The sequence below is a fragment of the Rhinatrema bivittatum genome, chromosome 3 (assembly GCF_901001135.1).
Source record: "Rhinatrema bivittatum chromosome 3, aRhiBiv1.1, whole genome shotgun sequence".
NCBI lineage: Eukaryota > Metazoa > Chordata > Amphibia > Gymnophiona > Rhinatrematidae > Rhinatrema > Rhinatrema bivittatum.
Window position 1 is genome coordinate 411,385,075 of NC_042617.1, and position 23,290 is coordinate 411,408,364.

At 40.2% G+C, this 23,290-nt stretch overlaps 1 protein-coding gene across 1 annotated transcript in view; it reads left to right on the forward strand.

Annotated features, from left to right (window-relative positions):
- Positions 1–23,290, forward strand: part of DST (dystonin) — a 925,809-nt gene that overhangs the window by 563,311 nt on the left and 339,208 nt on the right. Inside the window, 6 exon segments of the mRNA XM_029595689.1 lie at positions 6,763–6,978; positions 7,188–7,334; positions 19,069–19,302; positions 20,567–20,719; positions 22,980–23,028; positions 23,031–23,212. Coding sequence (XP_029451549.1) covers positions 6,763–6,978; positions 7,188–7,334; positions 19,069–19,302; positions 20,567–20,719; positions 22,980–23,028; positions 23,031–23,212 — 981 coding nt within the window.

The window sequence follows — 23,290 nt, forward strand, 5'->3', positions numbered from 1 at the left end:
GTAAATGCAGGAAGACCCTGGATTGTCTTAAAGGAGATGTTCCAGCAGCTAGTAATGGAACCCTCACATGAGAGGCCATACTGGTCCTGGTGCTTATAAATGGGAGAGCCTTTCTGATGTTATAGGGGATGATCACTTGTGATCACTGCATTGTGTGATTCACTATTGGAGCATAGGCGGTGATAGTTCAGTCAAAGGTGAGTTTCCCAGACTTCAGGAAAACTGACTTTATTAAATGGGGGAGTACCTTAGGAAAACTTAACTGGGTGAAAAAGCTACAGGAAGTAGTGGAGCAGTGGGCAAAACTAAAAGAAAATATTGTGAGGGCATCAAATCCTTTTTTTTTTTTTTAAGGAAAGTAAACAAATGTAAGAGGAAAAAGAGAGCACTGTGGTTTTGTAAGTGATTGAGGTGTAGACTAATGGTGAGAGCAGCAGGCTGAGAATCAGCAAAGCCAGGGTTCAAAGCTTGCTTCTCACATAGATACTCCTTGTGACCTTGGGGAAGTCACTTTACCCTTTATTGCCTCAGACACAACTTAGATTGTGAGTCCTCTTGGGCAGGGATATCATTACAGTACCTGAATTATAACTTGCCTTAAACTCGGATTTGGAAAAAGCAGGTAATTAAGTCTAAAAATCAAAATCCTAACAACATTTCAGTGACGTGAAATTTGTTTCCAACACTCTCCACTTGCAGGAATGCCATTTGCTATAACAATCTTTTTTAAGAAGTCTGAATCCTGGCATACAGAATTGCTTGTTATTTTTCTCAAATAGTTTAGTCAAGGCATCAGCAATCATCTCCTCTGCTGAGTTGTATCTTAGTTGAAAATTTCCCTATTTTACTTCATCTCTTATGAATAAGTACTTAAGGGTACTTTGCTAGTTTGATCATGGATAGGCTGTCAGTTATGTCAACTGGGTTTTTACAGTATGGGCTGGATTTTAAAAAGGTTACGCGTGTAACTGGCCTTACGCACGCCGGGCCTATTTTAAAAAGACCCGGCAATGCGTGTAAAGCTCCGGGACACGTGTAAGTCCCGGGGCTTGCAAAAAGGGGCGGGGAGGGGGGTGGAGAGTGGGCAGTCCGGGGTCAGGGCCAGAGGCCTCTGACACAGCGGACATTTGCTGCTGTGTCAGAGGATCGCGAGCTGGCAGGCTGCCGACGCATGCAACCTGTGCCTGCCTCCAGGCAGGTGCAAAAGGTAAGATAAAGTTTTTAGGGGGGGGTTAGAGTAGGGCTGGGGGGGAAAGGTTAGGGGAAGAGGTAGGAAGGTTAGGTTAGGGGGAAGGAAACGGAGGAAGGCAGCGCGACTCGGCGCGCGCAAGGTGCACAATTGTGCACCTCCTTGCACGTGTCGATCCCCGATTTTATAACTTGTGCGCGCAAGTTATAAAATCGGGCATACATGTGTGCGTGCTGGGTAGCACACACACACATGTACGCCGCGCATGCTCTTTTTAAAATCTACCCCTATTTGTTTAATCCCACTTCATCCAGAATTTTAGTTAACCACATTTCATTCTTTAATAGTTTTGCATAGAGCGATTTTTTCAGCTTTACAAGTAGATATGCACACCATTTAACAGCTTACCAGCTAATTGCTGCTTGTGATTGCTTCTGTATATATATCATCTCCAATAGATCTTCCATCTTGAGTCCAAGAGTTTGTTTGCACCTGAATAACCAATTATTCTTTCTCCAGAAACTCTGTAACACAAAAGATTATCTTTTGTTTATCTGAGAATACATTTGGCCAAGTATTGAACGGCACAAATGATGAACAGCAAATATAATATCTGGTCTTGTTGCATGTAAAAGATATATGAAACTTCCAGTAAGACTCTGATATTGAACATCTGGATGATCTTGTGGATCTTCATTTTCTTTATCATTTAGCTCGATGGATGTTGATACTGGCTTATAGTCACTCATTCCAAACTTTTTAAGGATTTCATCAATATAGTTCTTTTGACTTATTGACAGTTGCTTTTTTATCTACATTTATCTCTATGTCAATGCCTAAGATTTAATTTGGCTATTCTGAATCTTTTAGTTCAGTTGTAGTTTTTAAAGATGTCTTTATTCCTTGTTTTTATTTAAAACATTTATATTTCACAAATGCAAATAGATTTTTTTGTTTGGTGCAGATGATAGAATTTCAAACTATAGCACTTGAACCATAAAACAACACCTGTTACCTCCAGCATGCAAGAGAACATTCCCTTCTATCCCATGACTTTTTAATTTTCTCAAGAGTCTCTAATGAGGTACTTTGCCAAATGCTTTCTGAAAATCCAGATACACTATATAAATTGGCTCACCTTTATCCACATGTTTATTCATGCCTTCAAAAATGTTTAGCAAATTAGTGAGGCAAGACTTCCCTTAGATAAATCCATATTGGCTTTGTCCCATTAAATGATGTCTATATGTTCAATAATTTTTTCTTTAGAATAGTTTCAACAAATTTTCCTAGCATTGACATCAGGTCTGTCTGGATCATCTCTGGAACATTTTTAAAAACTGGCGGTACATTGGCCACCCTCCAGTCTTCAGGTATCATAGCTGATTTTAATGAGAGTTTACAGATTACTAACATAGGTCTACAATTTCATTTTTTAGTTCTTTCAGCACTCTGGGATGCATACCATCAGATCCAGGTGATTTACTACTCTTTAGTTTGTCATATTTGTCCTTGTACATCTTCCAGGTTCACTGAGATCTGTTTTAGTTCTCTGAATCATCATCTTTAATATCACTTCTGGCATGGTTATCTCCCTTACATCTCCTTCAGTAAAAACCGAAGCAAAGAATTCATTTAATCTCTCACCTATGGCCTTGTCCTCCCTTACTGCCCCTTTTACCCCTAAGTCTTCTAATGGTCCAACTGACTCACTTGCAGACTTTTTGCTTCAAATGTACCTGAAAAATGTATTATGCATTTTTGCTTCTACAACATGCTTATTTTCAAATTCTGTCTTTACCTTCCTTATCAAAGCTTGCCAATACTTCTGCAGTTTGCTGTTTTCTTCATTCCGATCCCTTTTACATTTTTTGATAGATGTTCTTTTGACTAGAATAGCACTCTCACCTTACATTTTAACCATCCCAATAGTCATTTAGTCTTCCCTCCATCTTTTTTAATGTGTGGAATACATCTGATCTGAACTTCCAAGATGATATTTTTAAACAATATCCATTCCTGATATAAACATCAGTACTTACTACTTCAGCTCAAAACTTGAGTGGTGGTCCAGCATTGTTCTTTTTGCTTCTAATAGCATTTGCACATTCTGCAATTCCATTTTGGGATCGTGAATATGGATCTGTCTTCCCATGATGAATTTCATATAACTTCATGAAATTCTTAATCTTATCTACAATAAACTTACTTCTATTGTCAGTGCAGACTTGTTTTAATTTCTTGCCTGTTTGGTGTTCTGAGTGTCAAAATATTAGGTGCTTCATCTTTATGGTTAAGGAAAAATAAATTCAACTTCTGGCTGTAGACATCTATGATGACAAGTATATACCAGCTATCAGCAATAGTATCCACTGGCATGGGTTCACATAAATCCATGAGTATTAGCCTCAATGGGTTTTTGCTTGATTCCCGATGATTGCCTTAAATAGGTTTCATATATCTCAACCCCTATCTTCAAATGAAAACCTTTGATTTTCTCACTTTTACACATAGATTTTAGTGTCATAATTCAAGTATGAAATTCTTGCCAGAAGCTGTCATTAATTGCTTGTGCAATATTTGCATGATCATTCACTGGTATACCTTTGGCATTCATTTGATAAATATCAGTCTTTTGATGCATTGAACCAAAGTTCTTTACAATTTTTGACTTTGCAACTCTCTTTGTCAAAAATCAGATTCAGTCCTGCATCTATCAATTTGGAAATTGATATGAGATTTTCAGCTATCAGAGTTTAATAATCATTATCCTGATGTGGCCTGAATTGAATCCTTCCTACTCCCTCTACCTCCTTGGACATACCATCAGCTCTTGTTATAGATTTGTCCAGTACTGCAGTCTAGTTATCAAGTAATTCATGCTGACCAGTTTAATGACCTGAGGCACTAGAATCTACTGAAAATGTTCCTTTATTATCAATTGTCTCTTGGTCTATATGATTTGTTTTTACATGGAAAGAATATTGCTTCTTGGTGGATCCAGTAGTGTTCTTTCCATTTGATGACCCTTTGGCTGTTTTTGCTCTCTTATTATTTTTCTTCTGTCCCTTTCATTGGTTGAAAAATATTTAGCCCCTTTTCCCTTGAGTGCAAAATATCCATATTTCTTGCAGAGATAGCAGATCTCAGATCCCCCGGACACACACTAGATGATCTTATTCCCTTCAGGAGCGATGGAACTTTATACCGCTAAGTTCATCAAGCGCCAGCCCGCTTACCTTATTATATTATTAATATTGTTCAGCCATCCTAGGCCTCTCTTTCCAGCTGATTAAGCCTCCAAGTTCGCCCTCCTTGTTGAATGTAACTTTGCCGCTTCTGTTCATATGTTTATTTTTGTCTCAGTTGTTACCCTGTTCGATGTAAACCGATCTGATATGGTTATTACCATGAAGGTCGGTATAGAAAAGTGTTAAATAAATAAATAAATACATTTTATTTTCTGTCATTTTCTCTGGCATTTCTTCAAACTCTGTGTACACTATATGCTGATTTGGTATCTAAAAATCCTTTTTCTGTCATTGTTCTTCTTGTAGGCATGTATAAAGGACTTTTTGTGAAGACAGCTCAGACATATTACACGCATAAAAACTTCTGGCCATTCCACAGTATGCTCAAGGGAGTCCTTGACTTGCTAGTGATACAACTTCTTCCGTCCCAATTGATTCTTATAGGGTTCAGAGTTCTTCATTTAGGGCCGGATTTTAAAAGGGTTATGCGCGTAACCCTTTTAAAATCCCCCTGTGCGCGCCGAGCCTATTTTGCATAGGCTCGGCGGCGCGCGCAAGCCCCGGGACCTGCATAAGTCCCGGGGCTTCGCAAGGGGGGCGTGTCAGGTGGGCGGTGCGAATTTCAGGGCATTCCAGGGGCGTGGCCCCAGCCTGGGGGCGTAGTCGAGGCCTCCGGACCAGCGCCTCCCGGGCCGGGAAGGTTTAGATAGGGCTGGGGGGGTGAGGAAGGGAGGGGAAGGTGCAGGGGGAGAAGGAAAGTTCCCGCTGAGGCCGCTCTGATTTTAGACAGCCTCGGAGGGAATGGGCAATGCACGCAGGGCCACGCGCGCAGGTTGCACAAATGTGCACCCCCTTGCGCGCGCCGACCCCGGATTTTATTTACTTTCACTTTAAATATGTTCACAGAAACTTTTTTATGCAGTCTGCCATTTAGCAGTCTGCAACCTGTTTACCTTACTCCTCTTATTGTTTGTTTTTCTTCTTTATTTAGAACTTACCTCACTTCTCTCTGGCTGTGGGATATCTTTAGCTGCTCTGGCTTTCTCTTTCTCTTTTTTGCATTGCCTGTGCCCATGATTCATTTTTGTTAAAGTATAGTAGCACAGCAGAGTTTGTTTAGATAAGACAATGCCTTCTAAAGAAAAACAAACAAGCCAGGGAAGTTTCTTCTTTGCAAGAGCAGTACTACAGCACTGCTTTTATTAACAAGGAAAAACAGAGGTGTAAGCAGCCAGCAACTCAATTCACACAGAAACAGGAAGCAAGTAAGTATGCATATGGAGCAGTATGGAAGCCCTAGTAGCTCAAAACAGTTCAGTACTAGTTAACAATACAGCCCAGCACAATGGCATGAAACACGTTTCCAATAGAATCATGCCATCACTATCCTCCTAGCACCAAACCTAAATCGGAGCTGGAGGGCAGTATGTGACTGAGGGGATAAGAAATACTAGGGAGAGAGCATGAATGGAGGTCATGAGAAGAAACATAAAGTGAGGGGATCAGAGGGGGTGAAGAGAGTGAGGGGATCTTAGGAAGTGTGGGGTAAGTGAGGAGATCAGAGAGAGTGTGGACAGTGTGAAGCTGTGGGGAATGAGTGAAGGGATCTGAGGGTTTGTAGGATGAGTGAGGGAGAAACCAGAGTCAGGAGAAGGGATATGAGAGTAGATTCTCCCTACTCTGACTCAGGAGTCCTTCCGCCTTAAAACCCTCTTTCTCCTTCCCTTTCCCCAGTCTCTCCTTTTCTCTCTTCATTCCCCTTCTGTACCTTCTGCTCATGATATTTCCTTTCTCTGCTTTCTCATTTCCCCCTCCTCTTTTCTCTCTCTGCACCTTTGTCCTCCTCTCCTTCCCCTGTCCCCATCCCTCTTTCAACCCTTATATTCCCCCTCCATCCCTTATTCCTCTGCTCCTTCTCCCTAAGATCCCTTCTCTGTCTCCCTCCTCAGAGGTTCCCTCTCCCTCTCTTTCTCTTTAGCCCCAGTCTCTATCCCCTCTCCGCCTTCTCTCCCAGCACCAATTACCAAGATCCTTTCTCTCTCCCTGCTGAAAAAGAACCAGATAAATTATCCAGACATTCAAGAAATGTCAGAAAACTACATTATTTCTATAAAGTAAAATGCAAACTTACATGATTTAAAATGCAAAACTGTCCCCAAATTGCTCTAGAATTTCACAAACTGCCTCAAACTTTTTTAGCTCTTGTCACATGTGTTTATTGCTAGGAGAAGTTTCAGCCCCAGTAAGTATACACTGTCACAAAATAATGAATCTGTGTTTTACCATATTTCTCTGTTATATTTTAAAATGTTTTCTTTGCAGTCATTTGAATCAGGCTTAGCATCATTTTCAGTCATTCTAAGGAAAGACATGAAGGATGCAGAAGAGTTTTTAAAAGCTGCACACAAAGATGTTCCTGTAGAACACCTCAAGGACCTGCAACTAAGCCATGAACATTTGCAGAAGGCATTTTTTGTGGTTTGTGAGATGTCTTCAAAGCGAGCAAAACAAATAGTCCTTGCTGTAGACTCTGAGATGGTGAGTTCAAGTCATTGTCCTATGTGCTGGTGAACTTATCACACAAACACTTTAATCACCCTCTGTATTTTCAGTCCAGTAAATAAAAATGTTGCTAGTATTTTGATTTTAGTATCTGTGAATTAGCACAGCTTTCATTTACTGAAGAAATTGCTTTGTTAGATTCTGACAAGAGATTAAAATAATTAACAACTTTTGTTTTTAATTAGTCTAAGCTAGCAGTATCACACCAAGAACTTCTAAACAAGCTTCATGAGCTCTCCGACTGGATCAGCAGGAATGGTGACACCATCAAGAGCTTCACAGAGAACAGCAGTGAGATAGAAATTATGAAGGAAAGCTTGCAGGCCCTTAAAGTAGGTATCACAGAAACACAAAATATAATGACAGACACGGGCCATAAGGCTCATCTAGACTGCCCAATTTCTTTTGTTTTTATTTTCCATAACTTGTCCTTTTTTGAAATTTCTTTCAGTATAAATTATAGAGATGAACAGCACATTTATTTTAGCACATCAACTTTCTTGTTTTCATTTCTTCATAAGAAAAGAAAAACGATGCAACCAAAACTAAGCTCTGTGGCAACAACTTCACATTTAGAGGAGTTAATTTATTGAACATCTCTCTGGAGCCAGGTTTAGTCTGCCTAGTTTCACTTCTGCTGCAGTGCCTTGGACCACAGTTGATCTCTTGTCTTCCACTCTTTTTTTTGCAGCTAGGGATCCTCTGTGCCTATCCTATGCTTTTGAATTCCATTACTGTGTTCATTTCCACCACTTTCCTTGGGGAGCCTTTCCATAAAAATATGTTTTCTGATGTGCTTCTGAGTCAACCCCCTTGGAATTTTATACTGTGACTTCTTATTTTAGAACATTCTTTCCTCAGAATAAAATTAGCTTCTTGTGCATTATTTATATGTTGAAGGTATTGGATGTCTCCTTCATATCTCTCTTCTCTAGGGTATACATATTTATGTCTATAAATCAGTTTTCATATGGCTTTTGATATAGCGCGTACACCATTTTGTAGCCTTTCTCTGGATTGCCTTCACCTTGTTTATATCCTTTTCGAGGTATAGCTTCCAGTATTCTAGGTGAGGTCTTACCAACCACTGATACCTAAGCACCTTCTTTTTTCTACTGGTTATGCCTGTTCTGAAGTACCCTGGCATCCCTTTGGCTCTGGCCATAGCCTTATCTACCTTAAGGTCATTAGATGTGATCCCACTGAGGTCTCTCTTTTGGATGGTGCACCTCAGCATCTCACGCATCATGTATTGCACCCCAAATGCATGATTTTGCACTTGTTTGTACTGAATCTTAACTGCCATGCATACAGACACACCTCAAGCTTTCTTAGATCACGTTTCATTCTGTCTGCTCTCTGAAGGGTGTCTGTTGCAGAGCTTAATGTCATCTGCAAATAGGAAAACATAACCTTCTAAACACCTGCCCAGAGCAGGCGTTAATTTCTGAGCAGCCCAAAAAAGTGGCAAAATTAAGTCGGAGGAACAAAAAGGACAGAATGTAAAAAAAAAAAAACCATTAAAAAAATAAAGTGTGCCGGCAGACAGGTTAGGAAAAGGGATGCTTAATTAACGAGCTGTGCACAAGTTAGGAAAAGGGACGCTCGTAAAATTGAGCTGATAGCCGACCTCTCCTGGGCTCCCGCTGCCGAGGAGGCACTAGGGGCGCATCTTTGTCCCTAGCACCTCCTTGGCAGTGTGACCCCCCCTCATTTAAATATTTAATCGCGCGCCCAGGAGAGGTGGCTGGGTGTGCGTTAGGAAAGCGGGCACTCAACAATGAACGCCCATTTTCCGTGCTGCTTTATTGGATTAGCCTGTTAGAATAAATTCCATTTACCATCATCCTCTGTTTTCTGTCACTCAACCAGTTTCTAATCTAAGCCACAAGCTTAGGACTCATCCCCATACTGTTCAGTTTATTTAGGAACCTCCTGTGTAGGACAGTATAAAAATTTCATAAGAACATAAGATTTGCCATATTGGGTCAGACCAAAGATCCATCAAGCCCAGTATCCTGTTTTCAACAGTTGCCAAGCCAGATCACAAATACCTGGCAGGATCCTAAAGTTAAATAGTTTCCATGCTGCTTTTCCTAGGGATAAGCAGTGGATTTCCCCAAGTCCACTTTAATAATGGTTTATGAACTTTTCTTCCAGGAACTTGTCCAAATCTTTTTTAAACCCAGCTACACTAACACCTTTCACCATATCCTCCAGCAAAAAATTCCAGATTTTAATTATGGTTGAATAAAAATTTATTTTCTCCTTTTTGTTGTAAATGTATCACCTAGTAACTTCATTGAATGTCCCTAGTCTTGTTCTTTTTGAAAGAGTAAAAAACCAATTTGCATTTACCCATTCCACTCAACTCATTATTTTATAGACCTTTATCATATCTTCCCTCAGCCATTTCTTCTTCAAACTGGTGAGCCCTAACCTCTGTAGCCTTTCCTCATAGGGGAATTGTTCCATCCCCTTTATCATTTTGGTTACCCTTCTTTATACCTTTTCTAATTCTGCTATATCTTTTTTGAGATGCGGTGATCAGAACTACACACAATATTCAAGGTGCGGGAACATTATGGAGCAACACAGAGGCATTATGATATTCTCTATTTTAATCTCCATTCCTTTCCTAATAATTCCTAGTATTGGGTGAAGTTAACTATTGGGGTATATTATTTAGTGTGTTTGTGCTTTTAATAGTCAGTAAGGCAGCGAATAAACAGATGTTAGAGTGTTTATAGTTCCCAACACTCCACCCCTCGCCCACCCACCCCTAGCTCATCTTTTAATTTATAGGCAGGTGCCACTTTCACATTTAAAAAAAATAGATCTGCCTTTTAACTTCACTTCACGAATTTTCCACATCTAATTGAGAGTTTGATCATTCCCCTGTAGGACACTACCAGACATATAGTGAATTCACTAATACATTAAAAGGACACTAATTAGAAACATTCCTATTCCCATAGCAACCTAAAACTTAACTAGGAACTGAACAAATTTGAGATGAAGTTAGCAGTCCAGCAGCAAGAGGGGGGCATCCCAGTCTTTTGCATCAAGTGCCACATGTATGATTTTTTTACCCGCCGGTGAGAAATTGTATATATGCATGCGATGCAAAGAGCTCCTGGCTCTCAGAGAACAAGTCCGATCTCTGGAGGCTAGAGTGGCAGACCTGGAGGAGTTGAGGCAGACAGAGAGGTATAAAGATGAGTCCTTCAGAGATATAGTAGCCAAGTCTCAACTTCAGACTGGCAGCCCTGGTGCTGCCTTGGAGGAAGAAGATCTCTTGATTGGAGAGCATCAACCTGGTGCAGCAGGAAAGGATCCTGTAGCAAGGACCTGCTCTCCAGTTAGTGCATTGTCCTTTCGCACTGAGGTTGTGTCTCCAAGGCCTACTGCCCAGGAGGGAAAGGTTAGGTCGGCCGTCATAGTGATTCGATTATTAGGAATGTAGACAGCTGGGTGGCTGTGGGTAAGAGGATTGCCTGGTAACATGCCTACCTGGTGCGAAGGTGGCAGACCTCATGTGTCACCTAGATACGATTTTAGACAGTGCTGGGGAGGAGCCGGCTGTCGTGGTAATGTGATTACCAAAACATAGGAAAATGTGGGAGGGAGGTTCTGGAAGCCAAATTTAGGCTCTTAGGTAGAAAGCTTAAATCCAGAAACTCAAGGGTAGCATTCTCTGAAATGCTCCCTGTTCCATGAGCAGGTCCCCATAGGCAGGCAGAGCTCTGGAGTCTCAATGCATGGATGAGACGATGGTGCAAGGAAGAGGGATTCAGTTTTGTAAGGAACTGGGGAACCTTTTGGGGAAGGGGAGTCTCTTCTGAAGGGATGGGCTCCACCTTAACCAGGTTGGAACCAGACTGCTGGTGCTAACCTTTAAAAAGGAGATAGTGCAGCTTTTAAACTAGAACAAAGGGGAAAGCTAACAGTCACTCAGCAGCACATGGTTCAGAGGGAGGTATCTTCAAAGGATACTAATAATGAGTTAGAATTAGGGCATCCCAACAGTGAGGTTCCAATAATAAGAAAATTAGTCCAAGTGCCTGTAATTAAAAACTTATCTGAGCTAAAAAATTCCATTTTATCCCTATCAATTAAAAATCAGAATGAAAATACAAACAAAAACCACACTTTGAAATGTTTGTATGCTAATGCCAGAAGTCTAAGAAGTAAGATGGGATAATTAGAATGTATAGCAGTGAATGATGACATAAACTTAATTGGTATCTCAGAGATATGGTGGAAGGAGGATAACCAATGGGACAGTGCTATACCGGGGTACAAATTATATCACAATGACAGAAGCATCTGGGAGGCGGTGTTGCGCTTTATGTCCAGGATGGCATAGAGTCTTAACAGGATAAACATCCTGCATGAGACTAAATGCACAATCGAATCTTTATGGGTAGAAATCCCTTGTGTGTTGGGGAAGACTATAATGATATGAGTATACTACCATCTACCTGTTCAAGATGATGAGATGGAAATGCTAAGAGAAATTAAGGAAGCTAACCAAATTGGTAGTGCAGTAATAATGGGAAATTTCAATTACCCCAATATTGACTGGGTAAATTATCATTGGGACATGCTAGAGAGATAAAGTTCCTGGATGGAACAAATGACAGTTTTATGGAGCAATTGGTTCAGGAACCGACAAGAGAGGGATCAATTTTAGATCTAATTGTCAATGGAGCATAGGATTTGGTGAGAGAGGTAACGTGGTGGGGCCACTTGGCAATAGTGATCATAATATGATCAAATTTGAATTAATGACTGGAAGGGAGACAGTAAGCAAATCCACGGCTCTAGTGCTAAACTTTCATAAGGGAAACTTTGATAAAATGAGAAAAATATTTAGAAAAAAACTGAAAGGAACAGCTACAAAGATAAAAAGTGTGCAAGAGGCGTGGACATTGTTAAAAAATACCATCCAAGAAGCACAGTCCAGATGTATTCCACACATTAAGAAAGGTGGAAAGAAGGTAAATGATTAACGGCATAGTTAAAAGGTGAGTGAAAGAGGCAATTTTATTCAAAAGATCTTCATTCAAAAATTGGAAGAAGGATCCAACAGAAGAAAATAGGATAAAGCAAAGTGTTGGCAAGTTGAATGTAAGACATTGATAAGCCAAGCTAAGAGAGAATTTGAAAAGAAGTTGGCCATAGAGGCAAAAACTCACAGTAAAAACTTTTTAAAATATATCCAAAGCAGAAAGCCTGTGAGGGAGTCAGGTGGACCGTTAGATGATTGAGGGTTAAAGGGGTATTTAGAGAAGATAAGGCCATCGCAGAAAGATTAAACAATTTTTTTGCTTCGGTGTTTACTGAAGAGGATGTTGGCGAGATACCCGTTCCAGAGAAGGTTTTCATGGGTAATGATTCAGATGGACTGAACCAAATCACGGTGAATCTAGAAGATGTGGTAGGCCTGATTGACAAACTGAAGAGTAGTAAATCACCTGGACCAGATGGTATACATCCCAGGGTTCTGAAGGAACTCAAAAATGAAATTTCTGATCTATTAGTTAAAATTTGTAATCTATCATTAAAATCATCCATTGTTCCTGAAGACTGGAGGGTGGCCAATGTAACCCCAATATTTAAAAAGGGCTCCAGGGGCGATCTGGGTAACTAGACCAGTGAGCCTGATTTCAGTGCCAGGAAAAATAGTGGAAACTATTCTGAAGATCAAAATCGTAGAGCATATAGAAAGACATGGATTAATGGAACACAGTCAACATGGATTTACCCAAGGGATATCTTGCCTAACAAATCTGCTTCATTTTTTTGAAGGGGTTAATAAACATGTGGATAAAGGTGAACCGGTAGATGTAGTGTATTTGGATTTTCAGAAGGCTTTTGACAAAGTCCCTCATGAGAGGCTTCTAAGTCATGGCATAGGAGGCGATGTCCTTTCGTGGATTACAAACTGGTTAAAAGACAGGAAACAGAGAGTAGGATTAAATGGTCAATTTTCTCAGTGGAAAAGGGTTAACAGTGGAGTACCTCAGTGATCTGTACTTGGACCGATGCTTTTCAATATATATATATATAAATGATCTGGAAAGGAATACGACAAGTGAGGTTATCAGATTTGCAGATTATACAAAATTATTCAGAGTAGTTAAATCACAAGCGGATTGTGATATATTACAGGAGGACCTTGCAAGACTGGAAGATTGGGCACCCCAATGGCAGATGAAATTTAATGTGGACAAGTGCAAGGTGTTGCATATAGGGAAAAATAACCCTTGCTGTAGTTACACGATGTTAGGTTCCATATTAGGAGCTACCATCCAGGAAAAAGATCTAGGCATCATAGTGGATAATACTTTAAAATCGTTGGCTCAGTGTACTGCTGCAGTCAAAAAAGCAAACAGAATGTTAGGAATTATTAGGAAGGGAATGGTTAATAAAAAGGAAAATGTCAAAATGCCTCTGTATTGCTCAATGGTGAGACTACACCTTGAATACTGTGTACAATTCTGGTCGCCGCATCTCAAAAAAGATTTAGTTGCGATGGAGAAGGTACAGAGAAGGGCAACCAAAATGATAAAGGGGATGAAACAGCTTCCCTATGAGGAAAGACTGAAGAGGTTAGGGCTGTTCAGCTTGGAGAAGAGACGGCTGAGGGGAGATATGATAGAGGTCTTTAAGATCATGAGAGGTCTTGAACAAGTAGATTTGAATCAGTTATTTACACTTTCAAATAATAGAAGGTCTATTTATTTTATTTATTTAAGTTTTTTTTATATACCAACATTCAAGACGGTAGTCCCATCATGCTGGTTCACAGGAAACAGGGGTGCAATTATAATAAACTTTACAATTTGAACAATAGTGCAGAAAAGCAGTTACATATAACAGGGAAATCAATAACTTGGAGTGAGAAGGAAAAGAAGATCAGATAATTATATATATATATAAATAGCATTGTAAGAGGTGGCTATTAACGCTATTACTAGCGATGTCTAGGGGACATTCCTTGAAGTTAGCAAGTAGCACATTTAAGACAAATCATAGAAAATTCTTTTTCACTCAATGCATAATTAAGCTCTGGAATTTGTTGCCAGAGGATGTGGTTAGTTCAGTTAGTGTAGCTGGGTTCAAAAAAGGTTTGGATAAGTTCTTGGAAGAGAAGTCCATTAACTGCTATTAATCAAGTTTACTTAGGGAATAGCCACTGCTGTGAATTGCATCAGTAGTATGGGATCTTCTTAATGTTTGGAAAATTGCCAGGTTCTTGTGACCTGGTTTGGCCTCTGTTGGAAACAGGATGCTGGACTTGATGGACCCTTATTTCTGACCCAACATGGCAATTTCTTTACTTCTTATGTTCTTCAATTTCAGATCTGTTAGTAAAAATTTGTAACCTATCATTAAAATCATCCATTGTACCTGAAGACTGTAGGGTGGCTAATGTAACCACAATATTTAAAAAGGGCTCCAGGGTTGATCCGGGAAACTACAGACCAGTGAGCCTGACTTCTGTGCCAGGAAAGATAGTGGAAAGTGTTCTAAATATCAAAATCACAGAACATATAGAAAGACATGGTTTAATGGAACAAAGTCAGCATGGCTTTACCCAAGGCAAGTCTTGCCTCACAAATCTGCTTCACTTTTTTGAAGGAGTTAATAAACAAGTAGATAAAGGTGAACTGATAGATGTAGTGTATTTGGATTTTCAGAAGGCATTTATTATTTATTTTTTATTTAACAGCTTTTCTATACCGATATCAAATGAACATCATTTGACACATTTAATGAAGAGACTGGGCAGATTAAGCTTCCACTCAGTCAACCATGTGACCTAAGTGTGGTCCTTGCTCAACTTATGAAACCTCCCTTGAAACCTCTCATGATAGTGGACCTGATGTTTCTCACCTAGAAAGTGTTGTTCTTTGTAGCCACCATCTTAGTTCTTAGAGTGAGCAAATTACAAGCTATGGTGTCTTACTCTCCATACCTTTATTTATTGCACAAATTAGTTATTCCACATGCTTACCCAAACTTTCTTCTGAAAGTGGTGTCTGCATTACACATCAACCAAACAATTATGCTGCCTCAGGTCTCTCCAAAACAGTGTGCACATAAAGGAGAGAGGGCTCTTCACTAGAGATGTGCATCAGGTGTCTGATCGTTTCCGCTTTCAGTTTTGTGTAGCCATGGGAAAAGTTCGTATTCCCGCAGATCGCATTTTTTTTTTCTGATAGAATCATTTTCGGTTTAGTGTGCACTAACAAGAGTTAACGCACACTGTTAGTGCGCGCCAGCTCCTGTTACTGCGCGCTAACACAAACCCGTTAGTGCGCACTCCGATCCTTCCCATTTAATTATTTACAATTATTTAAAAAAAACAAACCCCAAACCCACCCCAACCCTTCAGATCTAATTATTTACAATCCTCCTCCCTTCCGACCCTTCCCCCCCAAAACTTGCCTAAAGTCCCTGGTGGTCCAGCAGATGTCCTGGGAGTGATGTCCCCCTCTCGGGCCGTCAGCTGCCACATATCAACATGGTGCCGATGGCTCTTTGCCCTTACCATGTGACAGGGGCTATCGGTGCCATTGGCCATCCCCTGTCACATGGTAGGAGCAATGGATGGCCTGTGCCATTTTTTAAGATGATGCCGGCCGTCCATTGCTCCTACCATGTGACAGGGGCCGGCCAATGGCACCGATAGCCTCTGTCACATTGTAAGGGCAAATGGCCATTGGCGCCATTCTGATTTGTGGCAGCCGACGGCCCAAGAGGGGGACATCGCTCCTGGCACCCCCGCTGGACCACCAGGGATTTTAGGCAAGTTTTGGGGGGATCGTGGGGTTTTCCTATCGTTTTCAGGGACCCCTGATACATAACGAAATCGGAAATAGTGTACTATATTTACTTTCGTCATAAAAACGATGCTCATCCCTACTCTTCACTCCTTGTACTGTAAGAGAGCCCTAGCAATTTACTTGCAGAGGACTCTGTTTCCCCATCACCTTTTCATGCCCTTTGATCTCAACAGGTTAGGAAGGGCAGTAGCTAATAGAGATGTGAATCGTGTGCCCGATCGTCTTAACGATCGGGTTCGGCTAGAGGGGGGAAAAAATCTGATCGTGGGTGATGTGAATCGGAATCGGAACCATCTTTAAAGATGGCCGCCACCATCTTTATGATGGCGGCGGCCATCTTTAAAGATGACGCCGGCCAGCCAGTGCTCCTACCATGTGACAGGGGCTGGCCAATGGCACGGATACCCTGTCATATGGTAAGGGCAAAGGGCCATCGGCGCCATCTTTATGAGTGGCAGCCGACGGCCTGAGAACGGGAGATTGCTCCCGGGACCACCACTAGACCACCAGGTATGTTTTGGGGGGATCGGGAGGGTGGGGGAAGCTAAGGGATCATTTTTAAAGGGTCGGGTGGGTTTTTATTTTTATCGGGCCATCGGCGCCATTTTTGAGTGGCAGCCAAAATGGCGCCGATGGACCGAGAGTGGGAGATCGGTCCCCGTGCCCCCACTGGACCACCAGGTACTCGTAAAACGTTTTGGGGGGTTTGGGAGGGTGTGGGAAGGCAAGGGATTCGTTTTATAGGGTCGGGGTGGGTTTAGGGGTTTTTTTGGTGTGCCGTTTTCCCCGCCCTTCCCCCTCCCCCAATTTACGATTTTTCACGATAAATCGGGGGAATTTCTATTGTATCGCGACTCTTAACGATTTTTGATGATTTAAAATATATCTGACTATTGTTTTAAATCGTCAAAAAACGATTCACATCCCTAGTAGCTAACAGAACTTTTTCCACTTGTCTAGCAGACTCTACAGCACACTGTTTTACACTGTCTGGCTTACAGATTACAAACTCTGTCACAGCTTATCAAGTGAGAACCATGGCAACTTCAGTGGCTCATCTGAGGGTAATTTCTATTGAAGACATATGCAAAGTTGCTACATGGTTATCATTTCAATCCTTTTTTTTTGTAATTGAAATGTTTATTAAACCTTTAGATCCCACTGTCTAGATTTCATGACTCAAAGAGACAGTACCTTTGGACAAGCAGTTTTGTGCAGCTTGTTCACCCGATAGTCCAAGTTGCACTGGTGGGGTTCAGGTTGCCTGTTACTTGCTCAATAAGGCATTTCTCAGCTTGGGACTCCCCACTGGTTATGGCTGATTTAATCCTGCTTATTGACAGAGAATGAAAAGTTGCTTACCTGTAACCAGGGTTCTCCACAGACAGTAGAATAGATCAGCCATACACTCTTTACCCTCCTTGCTCTCTGGAGAGTCAACTGCTCAGTTTAAGCTTCAAGTTTTGGAAGAGACTTGGCAGCTCATGCGGCAGCAGCCCAAACACAAAATCTCCGACACCTGTGCAGAAAGACTTCTGAGCTCTGAGAGCTGGGTCTGTGCCAGTGCCATCAGAGGTCATCACCCTCTGGTTATGGATGATTTATCCTGTTATGGAGAACTCTGGTTACAGGTAAGCAACTTTGCTTTCTTTGTGATAGCGACAGTGTCTAGATCAGTCTCCATCATGGCTAGCATGTCTGGAATTTTATTAACCCAGACTATGAGCGTTTGCTATGCCAGCTTTTTCTCCTTGCCTTGATTTACTTTGTATAGTATAGTCTCATCCTACTCGCCTTGTCTTCTCTGTTAATTTGCAGGTAGTCCTGTGAAATCCTCACTTTTTTTATTTTTCTCTACTAACTTTATTTCTTTGTTGGGGGTGACAGCTCAATTTATTGGTCTCATATCTGCTATCCCTTTCATCAAGCTTAAATGTATATGTTCTGAATCTCTTATCTGGGATCATGATTCTCATCACAGCCAGTGTAGCCTTTTTTTTGTTCTGTGTACAGCCTCCAATATATCCAAAATCGTCTTCTTTGTAACGGTTCATGAGCCATGTATTGAAGCTTTTTATTCGACATAACTTGTCTTTACCCTTACTGTTAAAAGGTAATTCCTCAGAAAATGCTATATCCTTGCTGGGTACTTATGTCCATCCCCTAATTTCTTGAAATTCTCGTGTTCTGCACTTAATTTGTGTCTGAGTAGTTCATTGATCTCCAAGTAGACTGTGGCATCGACTTCACATTCCTTCTTTTCTTTGCACCTGTAATACTACAAATATTAACAGTATCTCTGCCAGCCAAGCATCTTGGTAGGCATATCATTAGTAAATCCTTTGGTGCTGGAATCAGGATTTTGTATCTTGCCAAGTTCATTAGAAATTAGATCATTCATTCTCCACAAGATTAATCAAATTTTCACTTAATTATTTTTTTCAATTCACAAAAAAATATATTAGAGATGAACAGTTGTAGATAGAAATGATTTAATTTTTTTGGGTGAGGGAGTAATTTTTAGTATCTTCTGACACATGAAGCAGCACTGGATTTATATCTTAGCTTGCGCAATCAGTTTCAGTATTTTGTGTCAGTTATGTTTTTTCACCTGGTGACTGCTCAGCGCACACACACACATAACAAACACCAGTCTACAAGGGTAACTGGAGCTCAACCAGCGCCATCTTGGATTTGGTGTCCAGTGGGATAGGAACGATTAGGCATCATTCCTGCCTCTGAAAATATTGGCTCCCAGAGTTTGGGAATGTCAGGTTGGGGGGGGGGGGGGTCCAGATGAGTTTTGTGTGGGGGATGGGTGGAGCAGGGGTCATTTTGTGGAGAGGCTGTGGTTGTACCTGTCACTGTATGATAGGTTTTCCTAATAGTCCACTAATAAGACTGTTGAGTATCTGTAGAACACAGCATATAGTCCGCTAATGTAGAAAAAGGGGTTAAAGACAAAAAAACAAAGAGAGGATGCAAACAGTGAGTGAACATACTTTTTGTTGTTGACTTGAAAATTACCAATGTTTGAACAAAGAAAGGTGGATAAAGGAGACACAAAAGGTAGTAGAAAGGAAGATAGAATAAGGAATTCTTTATTTATGCAAAATTTGTATTTTGGAAGTAAGATCCTTAGTCCTGATAAAATTTTGTCGAAATAGTTCCATCATTTGCTAACAGTTCTTCAATGTCCTACCAACAGTCCAAAGAAAAGGAAGTACGAGAGAGAAAAATACAGCTTGAGACCACAGCACTTGATATTCAGTTCTTCATTTCGGAACATGCCCAGGATCTTTCTCCTAACCAAAGCAAACAGCTGCTCAGGCTCTTAAATACAACACAGAAGGCTTTCCAAGCAGATCAGGAGAAGATATCTTCCCAGCTGGAATTATTGAAGGCCCGTTTATGGGCAGCACAAGATCTTGGTGATCAGAAGGTTTGCCTTTCTGTGTAAACTTAGTACTTGTGTGGTATAATAGTAAGGATTTACTATTTTCAGAGATCATATCTGTAATACAGAAATTATCTCAGCGTAGATATAACATGCTTAAATGGTACTGGTTGTAAAATTGAGCACAGTGTGTCACTTGACAGATTTATATCATTAGCTAATCCCCATGGAGCCATGTCAAACGACTTGAAAGTTACAATTACTGTTAGAGCCCTTCTTTTATGTTTTGGAACAGTGCATTGACTGCTGTCAGGAGGTGGTTGAATGGTTGAGGATCCAGGCTTCAATATTTAAATGTAAGCAGGTGTAGGCAAACTCCAGTCCTCGTGGACACCAGTCCGCTTGGGTTTTTAGGATACCATTCATGAATATGCATGAAATGCATTTGCATGCACTCTGCTGAGTATGCCAATCTATTTGCCAATCTATCTCATCTATATTCATTAGGGATATCCTGCAAACCTTAGAGGATTGGTGTCCATGAGTACTTGAGGTTGCTTACTGAATGTAAGAGGTCTAGGATGGTCTGGAGCTGGAGTGCAAATTAATTATTTCTGGTCATTGAAGACTCCTTGCCATTGCCAAGATGATATGCAGTCTCTGTCAGTGTTAATCATATAGCCAGAAGGGCTAAGGTCCTCTTATTTTATACCAGCATGATGAAAGCTTCTTAAATCATGTAGCTCATTAAACAAAGTATAATTCTGTATAGAGCAGTAGGATGGTAAAAAAACAGGAGAGTGATAAAATGCATTGACAAAAGGTTAAAAATGATATTAGACTAAGAGCTATTGAACTGAAAGAATGATGATCTTAAATGCTTTTGCTTTATAATATGGCTTCAATGAATCACACATTTTCTATGACATCTGCTTTAACACACAAGTCATAACTAACCTTTCTTTTGATATGCTTTTTCAGAATTAATAATCTATTCTAAAGGTTTCAGGAGACAAAGAGAATTTGGATCAGTTGGTTTGGTGTTTCATCTCTCTCACACACAGACATTCATGGCCAGACTTCTCTTGGACTATTCCATCTCAGCATGATCTAGATTACCATATCTGTTTGTGAGATGACTAGTTTTCTGGCACTTTTCTGCAATCACTTTGCTCAAACTGTGTGCCACTGCTATCATGTTTACAGCATACTTTGTACATGTTTGTCTATAGATGTTTTGTAGTGCAGTATTGTTTGAAGCAGGTCTGCCTTTCATTTTGCCATATGGTTGTATTTTATTGTGGTTTAGGATGTGGCAGAACAGCAACAAGAACACAAGGAAAAGCTCCAGGAAATTTGTGATCTACTTACACAAACAGAGAACCGTCTTATTGGTCGGCAAGACTCTTTTGTTACTGGGGACAGCACTGCAGAGTTGCAGCATTATCAAACTGAACATGAGGTAATATCTGACTTACCACAGACTGCTTTTTGAATCTGTTAACAATGAACACGAAAAGAAAAATCCTGGTGGTAAGCTAGAAATGTGTATTTCTGACATGAAGATTTAGGACCAAGTTTAAGACTCTTCTGTGAAATCTACTAATTCTGACACATGATATGCTTGAAAATTGTTCATGCTAACATTTTCATGTGTTCATTAACTGGGCAGATAGCACAAATGCTAATTTTCACATAACAGTATGTCATAACGCTCAAGATCTGGTTCCTACAAATCCTAAAATGTAGTCAATTACCCATTGTTATGTTGTTTACATTGCACATCCTGATTCATTTGAAAGACTCGGCCAATGTACTAAAGTATATTAAGCCTAACACTGCACTAATGTGCATTAAACACATGTTAAAATGTATTTAACATGTCTTAATGTTGTGCTATCCTTAACACACTCGTGTGTTAGTCCTTGTTAATGTTAGAATAATGCAATAAAACTATTAATGAGCTGCATTACATATAAATGTTTCAAGGGAGCTTTGTACATTGGCTCATCAGTTTGTAAAGATTTTCTCCCATTCTTAACCTATAGAAATCACTCGTCACATAATTGATCCAAAATGCGTACATGATGCTTTTGAACATTAGAACATAAGAAATTGCCATGCTGGGTCAGACCAAGGGTCCATCAAGCCCAGCATCCTGTTTCCAACAGAGGCCAAACCAGGCCACAAGAACCTGGCAATTACCCAAACACTAAGAAGATCCCAGGTTACTGATGCAATTAATAGCAGTGGCTATTCCCTAAGTAAACTTGATTAATAGCCGATAATGGACTTCTCCTCCAAGAACTTATCCAAATCTTTTTTGAACCCAGCTACACTAACTGCACTAACCACCTCCTCTGGCAACAAATTTCAGTGCTTTATTGTGCCTTGAGTGAAAAAGAATTTTCTCCGATTAGTCTTAAATGTGTTACTTGCTAACTTCATGGAATGCCCCTAGTCCTTCTATTATTTGAAAGTGTAAATAACTGATTCACATCTACTCGTTCAAGACCTCTCATGATCTTAAAGACCTCTGTCATATCCCCCCTCAGCCGTCTCTTCTGCAAGCTGAACAGCCCTAACCTCTTCAGCCTTTCCTCATAGGGGAGTTGTTCCATTCCCTTTATCATTTTGTTCGCCCTTCTCTGTACCTTCTCCATCACAACTATATCTTTTTTGAGATGCAGCGACCAGAATTGTACACAGTATTCAAGGTGCAGTCTCACCATGGAGCGATTATAGAGGCATTATGACATTTTCTGTTTTATTAACCATTCCCTTCCTAATAATGCCTAACATTCTGTTTGCTTTTTTGACTGCTGCAGCACACACGATTTTAAAGTATTATCCACTATGATGCCTAGATCTTTTTCCTGGGTGGTAGTTCCTAATATGGAACCTAACATCGTGTAACTGCAGCAAGGGTTTTTTTTCCCTATATGCAACACCTTGCACTTGTCCACATTAAATTTCATCTGCCATTTGAAGACTAGCATTTGTAACAATTAACCTTCCAGTTGTACAAGAGACATAATTATGATTTCACATCTAGTGTTGGCCATGTTCACTTGCTTTATCAATTACATGCCATCAATTTAACTTCCTTCCTTTGTAATGAGTAAATATCACTATTTAGCAAACACAGACTCCTGTCAGATCTCTTCTGTGAGCTGAGGTTTAGCTTTGATTCTCTTTATGGCTGCATCATCACCAGCACATCTGCTGGCTTTCTTTGCGTGGTAAATACTGTCAAACATTCAGTTAATTCTAGTTATGCAAGAGTATATTTATTTATTTATTTATTTAGAACTTTTTTATACCGACCCTCATGTAAAATACATATCACATCGGTTTACAGCGAAACATCACTTCGGTTTACAACGAAACATCTCACATTTAAGACAAAATATTCTTTCTAAAAGGAACTGCCATTTTGGGCAAATGTGAAGTTGGAAAGAGCAGATGATACTTCGCTCTGTGATAAATGATAATATGCAAATATGAGGGATTTCTGGAATGGTTTATAAACTCCTTGAATATAATGTGATTTTTACCACTTTTCCAGAGACTCTTTTTAAAGTAATACCAGGTATAGCCCATATCAAGGAGTATTATTTTCAAATAATGTATAGTCAGAGCATGCTTTGATAATGGAAGTAAAATCACAGTAAAATGCAGATATTGTAGCTTACCATCACTTTTGACTGGCATTCTTGCAGGAATTGCAGAAGGATATGCAAGCTGGTGCAAGTGAACTGGCTGAGATCGTGAAAACACTGAGAGGTTCCTGCGGGAGAACAGAGAAAAGCTGTCACGTGAAGATAGGGCCATGATGGAACAGAAAATAAAGGAAGCTAAGATCAAATTTGAGCTACTTAGCAAGAGGGCAGAAGAATCAAAGAAAGAACTAGATAAAGCTGTGACAACAGCCCTCAAGCAGGAAACAGAAAAGGTTTTCATGCAAATACATACTTTCATTTGGAAAAAAGTACTATAAAAGTAAAAATAATAACAATGTCAGTACAGCTTT